At 48.2% G+C, this 8,852-nt stretch overlaps 1 protein-coding gene across 1 annotated transcript; it reads left to right on the top strand.

The window, feature by feature from the left end:
- The first annotated feature begins 556 nt into the window (after positions 1-556).
- LOC120380586 (olfactory receptor 51G2-like) lies at positions 557-5,070 on the top strand. Its single transcript, XM_039498414.1, has 3 exons — positions 557-653; positions 2,398-2,599; positions 4,095-5,070. Coding segments are annotated over exons 2-3 (978 nt in total). The 5' UTR covers positions 557-653; positions 2,398-2,597.
- Positions 5,071-8,852: the final 3,782 nt, after the last annotated feature.

Below are 8,852 nucleotides of genomic sequence, written 5' to 3'. Positions count from 1 at the left end.
GATAAAGCATAAAACCAGTTTGCTAACTACTGCCACAGGCCCTGGTATCACACCTCTGATGAACCTGTGTTAGCAGAGAGCTAGAGAGGGTCCTAGAGTAGCTTGGGAGGCACAGAGACTGTGGGGGGGGGCTACCAGTAGATTGCTGAGATCTGTACATAACTTTGAGGATCTATGTAATCTCCCTTCCCTGCCCCTGTATGCTGGGTTTGTAATGCAGGAAAAAGTGCTGACAGGAAGAAATCTGGTCCTATATTATAATTATTTTATTTCAGCAAGATTACAGGTGTGACAGCATCATCGTTACCCCTCGGTCGTCCCCGAGGTAGCCAGGTGACTAATCAGAACAATATGAACAGTGATGTCAAGCCCAGATTCCACAAATAGATCCTGCAGCAGGGCATCACCACACATCCCCTGTGATTTGGCCTCTGGTAGTTTGCCATTGGCTGTAGCAGGAGTTAAAGGCAAGCAGCTGAGGTTCCCTGATGGCCAAGTGGCCCCCAAGGGAATGTGCAGACATGCTTCATAAAGACAGCTGCCTTCCTGTCTGAACAGATACTGCCTACTGCCTGTGCAACTTCGCCGATGACTCCTTGTCCTTCAGCGTGAAGACCTCTGGTGTCAGCGGCTCCTCTTCTAGCAGGAATTGGGTACGTTGGCAGGTTTCACTATCTTTAAAATGCAAAGTGAAGGGGAAAGGTTGCTAGCTGTTCACATTTGCAGATGTTCTGTGCAGCAGCAGAGGACTCAACTGGGTATTGGGGTGACTCAGTGACAGGGCTGGAGGGCAGGCAACAAAAGGTAGCTTGGGAACCCCTCCCCTACATCTGTTCATGCTTCATGGTGGGCTGTTCAAGCTACGCAGAAAGCTAGACATTCAAAGCGAGCTCAGAGTGTAAAAACCCTGATGCCCCGAGTCAGGATTTTTCAAGGACTCCCATTTCTACTGGTGCTGTGTGCTCTGGGCCTAATCCTGCCAGGGGCTGAGGGAGAGGAGACCCCACAGAATATCAGTGACTAGTTCCTAAATCACCTCAGGTTTATTTACTCCTGAAAATTTAATCAGCAAATGCATTTTCAAAGGGTTTATTCTCTGGCTCGATTGTGAAGACAGGAATTCAGAGCCATGTTGCTCTGTGGTAACAGGTCCAATAGGGCATATTTCTGCTTCCTTAGCAGCTGAGGGCGCCAGCACTTCCACCCTGTAGATACCCGTCAAAGTTAGAGGCTACCCATATCTGACTCCTCTTTGGTCTCTGAAGGCCACATGTCAGGCCTCGTAGTCTTCCCTTACACGGGGTGGAATCCCACGATCCTCCCACCCTCAGACTGTGCCCTGGGCTACAGCACACTGCGGGCTGACTGTGGATGCTGAGCAGGTCTGTGTGGGTTCGGCACCTGTGATTGTTCCCTCTGGGACTGTGGGAGTATTGATGAGACTAATGACCAGCCAGCCTACTTGAAACAAAGTACTGTTTAATATGAACAGAAGGGATAAAGTATCAGAGGGGTAGCCGTGTTAGTCTGGATCTGTAAAAGCAGCAAAGAGTCCTGTGGCACCTTATAGACTAATAGACATATTGGAGCATGAGCTTTTGTGGGTGAATACCCACTTCGTCAGATGCAATAAAGAAGGAATAAAGTGTAACATGGGAGAATAGGAGGGTTTTCAAACAACAGGCTTCACCTGTTTCTGATCCCAAGCCTTCCTGCTCTGACGGGGACGCAGGCAGGCCATGCACTTTCAGACTTCACGAGCGTTGTCTGTGCCTGTCAGTCTGAAGAGCTTCTGAGCAACAGCTGCCCCACCTCTGGACAGACTCCCAGCACTGGCAAAACAAGCTGTGTAATGTGGCTGGAATAGGATCTTCCCAGCTTGTAGCTCCAGTGTTGTCTCTCAACCTCCCTGGGGTGGTTACTAAGCGATGGCTTTTCTTGAACTATTCCTCCCCTTCTTTCTTGTTTTCCAGCAGCCTGCTATTGAACTAAGATGAACCACACTAGTTTTGCCTTATACAGCCATAACATAAACAACCCAATCGTTAATCCAATATAGCCATACAGCAAACATCCCAAGAACTGTGTTTAAGATACACATTCATTATTGCAGCTCAGCTCCATGTCTGTCCCAATGCTGTTTCCGGGTGCTACGGATTTTATGAATACAGAAAATAGACAGTCAGAGAGAGAGACAGACAGAGAATAATAGACTACTTTCATGTGTGAAAAGAAGTTTCATTTCCATGAATACTCATGCATTTGACTTTCAAATCCACTCCCTGCAAACTCTCATCCTGGCTGAATAACAGATGCTGAGGTTACTATATATTAGAGAGTGAGAGCTCAGGGAATGAATATTTGATATACTGATCCTAATGCCTGTTACCATTCCAGATAGAGGCTGCAGACTGACAGGACAGAACAGAACCTGAGGGGAACCAGTCAGCTATTAACCCAGGGAGAGAGGAGCTTCTAGACTTTTGTTTGCTGACAAGCAACTGAATGAGGGCTGATGAAACACGCCACATTTTAGGTCCCACTGTAACCTTAGAAATCATCCCTGAAAGAAGATCAGCGGGAAAGAATGGGTTCACATGTGTGTACGAAAATACAGATGTGTAAATGTTATGCTATAACTTTTTCATTGTTATATAAATATGAGAAACCAAACTTTCATGACAGCATGTATATTGAAAGCCAGCAGCAGAGTTGTTGGAATATCTACAGGAAGGAGCAGGGGTAACTTTACTGCTTAATGGCTTTTGCTTTAGAAAGTATTTCAGACGTGCTCCACAAACTGTTTGCAATGGGTTTGTGCTATTAACTCTTTGTTCAGCGAACAGTTGTATGATACTGTCCCCTGGTAACTGACCAAAAGCTGTTTGTAGCACTTACATTCAGGGTCATGAACACAATCCTTCTGCAATACCTGGGCAAGGCTTCCCAAAATATCCTGACAGAACAGAACTGCTGATTTGTGTTTCAACAAAGAATAGAGCTGAGGTGCAGGAAAGGGGAGTGTCATAGTGCTTGTATGCATGGCTGAAGTAACTTGCACTCAAATGGATATTAGTGCAAACCTAGTGTTTGAACTATTTACTCCTTTCTGACCCCAAACCCTCCTTCACCCAGCTAAGTAACTGTCTGCATTAGCTTCTTTTACTTTGCCAAATATCTGCAGACTTTTGAATGGGAATAGGCTGCAGATCCGGCAAAGATGAAAAGAAGCCGATAGGATGATTGAACTCTCTGGATTCAATCAACATTGGTCAGAAAAAGCACTTCAGCTTCTCTTGGAGGGTTTCTTGGCGGTCAGAGTGTATCCCCGGGAGCATTTGCTTAGGGAAAGTGAAGAGAGCCCAGTTCTGATCAAATTGATACATGTAAATCTGGAATGATGCAGTTGATGTCAATGTTATTGAATTCAGAATCTGGCCCTAAGAATTTATCCCATGTACTGTAAAGAGGCAATGGCAGAATTTGAAGGCTCAGAAGTGGAGAAAATAATATATATAGCCCTCCCATGTACTTGCACACATCATGATACAATTCGCCACACTCAGAAGTGGAGGGCTAGAAAGGGTGACTGGAAAGGTCACAAATGTAAAATCACACAGTGCTCAAGCAGGCTGTGGAACTCCCAGCCACAAGATCTCTATGGGGCCAAGAGCTTAGCAGGATTCAAAGAAGGACTGGATGTTTATATGGGTAACCAGAAAAACCAAATACAGTAGTGAAAATTGTTTTTAAAAAGTCAGGGAAGGATCCTAAACTTTCCTGATTTACACCAAAAATATGTCTAACTAGTGGATGTCAGTGGAAAATTTCCCTGGGAGCAAGTTATCTCATAGCTGCCTATTGCAGAGCTCTTTCCATCTTACTATGAAGAATCTAGACCTGGGCACTAAATACTGAGCTAAATGGACTACAAGTCTGATCCAGTCTGGCCATGCCTATCTTCCAATCGGTGGTGTAAATCCAAGACTATATTTTTGCTGATCATCCTTGAGCTTGTGGGTGTCTCTAGACAGGCACTCAGAGCAGAAATATTTCTCATTAAATGTAATCTATTCTCCTTTTTTTCCTTTCAGGAAGGAAAGCTCAAAACTCCTCAGACCTACCCAGTACATTATGTCAGCTGTCAATGACACCAAATTCAAATTTGCAGTGTTCCTTCTCACTGGGATACCTGGGCAGGAAAACGCATATCTCTGGATCTCTGTCCCCTTCTTCTTAATGTATGTTATTTCAATAGTAGGAAATTCAGTCATTCTGTTCATTATAAAAACAGATCCAAACCTCCATGAGCCCATGTACATTTTCCTTTCCATGTTGGCCGTCACAGACCTTGGCTTATCAATAGCCACCATGCCGACGATACTGGGCGTATTCTGGTTTGACTCTAGGGAAATCAGCCTCGATGCCTGTTTTGCCCAGCTGTTCTTCATCCACACGCTTCAATGCATCGAATCTTCCGTGCTCTTGCTGATGGCCTTTGACCGCTTCATCGCGATCTGTAACCCACTGAGATATGCTTCCATCTTAACCCTGCCAAGAATTGCCAAAACGGGACTGGTGTTTGTGCTAAGGGGAGTAGCCCTAATATTCCCACTCCCTTTTCTCGTGAAACGGTTCCGATACTGTCGAGCCAATGTTCTCTCCCATTCCTACTGCCTGCACCAGGATGTCATGAAGATGGCCTGTGCGGATATCACAGTAAACAACATCTATGGCTTGTCTGTTGCACTCTTAACAATGGGGTTGGATTCGCTGCTCATCTTCCTCTCTTATGTGCTGATCCTCAAAACAGTACTGAGCATCGCATCCTCCACAGAGTGCCTCACGGCCCTGAACACCTGTGTCTCTCACCTCTGTGCCGTCCTGCTGTTCTACATACCAGAGATTGGGCTGGCTCTGATACACAGATTCGGGAACAGCTCTTCTCACTTTCTTCAGATTCTTCTGGGCTACGTCTACATGATGGTCCCACCCCTGATAAATCCAATCGTGTACAGTGTGAAAAGCAAACACCTTCGTGCGAGGATAATCAGGGCATTTGTGAAGTGAAGGGTCAGTTCATCACCTGTCTCCAGCACTGGTGACACAAAAAACATGAGCGATGGCCACGATCATTTATTCCATCCTGGATCCTCTTCCCACTCTGAACCTTCCTGCGTCCCATCTCTTCCCACAAGACTTAGGCCCTGCTCCTCCTCCTTACCCAAGGCTCCGCCTCCTCTTCAGGCTAGAAGCTAGAAGCCAGGTGATGGTAACAGCTGCCCAAGGAGTCAGCCACTTTGAGGATCCCCAGACCCCTCTATGTTTTACCTCCCAGGATGTATAACCCAGGGAAGGTCGAGAGTCTGGGGCTTCCCGCAGCAGCCTGGGCTCCTGGGGCAGCTGGTACCATGGCCTGAATCTGGCCTGGCTGTGGGGTGGAGACTTGGGGGAAGTGATGGAACAGGGGTCAAGGCCTAGTGGGAAGAGATAGGGCAGTAGATGGGACCTCATGGGAAAAGAAGCAGTAGGGGATGCGGATCAGATGAAGACCTGAGCAAACAGGGTGGTGGTGGTGTGGGGGCTCCAGAGTAAAGGAGCAGGGTGGTGCCGGAGGGTAGGAGAGCCTGTGTTTTGGAGAATTCTGAATAAATGTGACCCACAAAGGGGCTCTTGTATTAAGTATCCCAGGCTGAGAGTAAGTCATTGCAAGGACCTTAGAGGGAAGGGCGCGGTGCCTGCAGGGCCACCTCAGGTCCCAGTGGGGGCACTCTGGAGTGGCCGCTGTCTGCAGAGACTTAGTCAGAGCGGGATGTGCTCTTGGAAGCTGTTACCATCAGGCAGAGATCAGCCCAGCCCCCAGGCTGCTCTAAACTCCACTCAGGTAGGGGGAGAACAGACCAGAGAATCAAACCCCTGTAACTGGCTCCTTGCCATCCCCACTCTGCAGCACAGGGGGGAGCTCTGCTGGCACAGCAGAGAATCCAGCCGGGCCTGTCACCGCTCAGATGGCTGGAAGGCTGGTCCTGTGGTCTGGGCACGGCTCTATGCCTCAAGACAGCTGGGTTTGATTCTCTTGCTGTGTTTGACCATGGGCAAGCCCCTGGCTGTCTCTGAGCCTCTGCACAGGTGCTTAGTAGCCCTGCCCTGCCTCACAACATTGGTGGGACGATAAATGCATTCCAGATGCTCAGAGACTCTGAGACCCTAAGATCAAGGCTGTGTCAGGTTTCCACAGAGCCACACCTCTGACATTTGTCTATCAAAGTCTTCTTACCACAGTGTCCTGTGACAGCTGCTTCTGGGAAGCCCCGTGACTCCAGACCCTTGGCGTCTGGAGCAGATATTGGAGTGCTTGGGGTGAGAGTGAGGGATAGGTAGTTGGTTTCTGAGGAGAGTGTTGGAGTGTCACGGGGTCATTGGGAGTTTCAGCACAGTCACCAAAGCGGTGTTTGCCAGCCATTCAGACTGAATGGGTCTAACTGCCAAACAACAGAGCAACAGCCACAGGGGTTTCATCTTAGACGGTCTGGCTGGGAGAAAGCAGTCTGAGGGCAAAAGTCAGCTTCACACCTTGACCTTGGCCCTGTAACACGGACACGGCTGAGCACTACGGTGGCTCCGCCCAGGCTCACACAGGTTTCAGCACAGGCTGCTTCCACAAGGAAGTGGCAAACAGAGGGGGAAGATTGTCTCAGAGACACAGGGAAAGTAGACTGTGTCCCAAGAGCTCCTTCGCTTCCAAAAAGAATGTAAGTTGGGCCAGTTCTGTTCCTCTATCTCCAGAGCAAAGGCTGTCTAAATTAGCTTGTAGTGATACATGAAATAGAAGAATGAGGACGTGTGACAGCTGCCTGCTGTTTTAAAACCATTTTCTCTAATGCTTTGTATAAACCTCTTTGGTTTAAGGAGGCTGGGGGTGACCGTATAGCTCTGGTCACAAGCACTCGAAGGGAAGAAACTGAGGTGTCCTGTTAGTCCTGCTCGGTGATAAGCATTTAGCGTAGAAGGGGTGTTGTTCCCAGCTTGAAGAGTGGGACAATTAGGATCATAGAAATCTAAGAACAGCCATACCAGATCAGACCAATGTTCCATCTAGCCCAGTATCCTGTCTTCCCACAGTGGCCAGTGCCATGTGCCCCAGATGAATGAACAGAACAGGCAACAGAACGCTAACCAGTTACCACTGTATTGAGCCCAATGAGTTGTGTCTGACTAATGCATAACTTGTGTTCATCTTCTGGGAAGGCATCCAGTTTTGGTTCAGAGATATCAGGAAAATCCATTACCTCTTTTGGGAGTTTGTCCCACTGTTTAAGCAAGCTCATTGTTAAAAATGTGTGCCTCATTTCCAAATGTAATTTGACTGGCTTCAGTTTCCAGCCATTGGTTCTTGTTATAGCTTTCCCTGCTAGTTTAAAAAGTCCACTGAAAAAGTGCTTGCACACTGCCATCAAGTCAGCTTTCAATCTTCTTTACTTCTGCTCACTATGTCCCAGTTTATAAAGCCAAGGGTAAGTTGGAAAAAACAGAGGTGGAGAAAGTCCTGGCTGTATTAGTCAGTCCTAGGATAACTGTGAGCCACTGATGTGATGTGCCTGTGAACAAGGCAAAGGAGATACTAGAATGCTTCAGCGAAATAGGGAATTGTTAATATCCTTATACCAGGCATTGCTGAGAACTCTTCTGGAAATCTCACCCACGAAAGCTCATGCTCCAATACATCTGTTAGTCTATAAGGTGCCACAGGACTCTTTGCTGCTTTTGTAAAATAGGGGTCACTCATATTCCAGAAAGGAGAATTCAGTCTGTAAGTGGTGCAGAGAAAGGCTCCAAGGATGGTCAGGGCAATGAAGGGCCTGGCTTACAAGGAGGCTTGAAGAGCTTGGCTAGTTTAGCGTAGCACAACGCAAGGCTCAGTGGGGATCAGATTGCTCTATAAATACATTGGGGTAAGGGGGGTGGTGAACACCAAGGCTGGAGATAAACTCCTGAAGCTAAAGGACAGTGTTGACACAAGAACAAACGGGGACAAACTGGCCAGCAGTTAACTGAGGATGGGAAGGAGAAGAGGGTTTCTGACCATCCAAGAAGGGAGAATTCTGGAACAGCCTCCCAACAGGAGCAGTTGGGGGTGGGGCAAACAAATCAGCTCATTTTAGGATGGAGGTAGACAGTTTTCTGCACCGGACGATGTGCCGGTGCTGCCTGCCATAGCAGGGGTCTGGACACATTGACCCAGGAGGTCCTTTCAAGGTCTAGGCCCCTATGGGTCACATTCACCTATTTTGCATCACACTGGGAGCTCATGTGGAGTCACTATGACACTGCTTTGGTCCCTGGCCAATGGCTCTGTCCCTCAATAGATTCAGGAGAAATCATGATTCAGCATTTTCGTCTGGAAAAAGAATTGTCCTTGGGTTCCTGTTTAGTGATGTCACAGGAGATTCATTCCCGGAGTTTCTAGTAATCTCAGTATACTGAGCTGCCAGCTGCCCCCTCCTAGCCCCAGAAAGGAAGGATGGGACCTGCCACTGTGTACCCCGAGGAGCCAGAGGAGGCCTGGAGGCCAGGGGTACCAAGCCCTGGGGAGGCAGAAAGTAGCCCAGGGGCAGCCACAGAGCAGCTGGCTGCCAAGCCAGACGTGGCTCAGTTGGCGTGTTGCGGCTGGATCCCCGCCAACACAGGAAAAGCCAGTCCTGCCATTGCCAGGGCCCTGGGCTGGAACGCAGTGGAGTAGGGTGGGCCCACATCCCCCTGCCACCCCGTCCCGGCGTGGCCGACTTCTTACACTTCACCGGCAAGTTCCTGCTCTGGAGAAGTAACCTCCCTTACCAGCCCACTCATAGACT

This window comes from Mauremys reevesii, linkage group 1, assembly GCF_016161935.1.
Source record: "Mauremys reevesii isolate NIE-2019 linkage group 1, ASM1616193v1, whole genome shotgun sequence".
NCBI lineage: Eukaryota > Metazoa > Chordata > Testudines > Geoemydidae > Mauremys > Mauremys reevesii.
The sequence above is the reverse complement of the archived record's forward strand: the minus strand, read 5'-3'. Positions and strand labels throughout refer to the sequence as shown.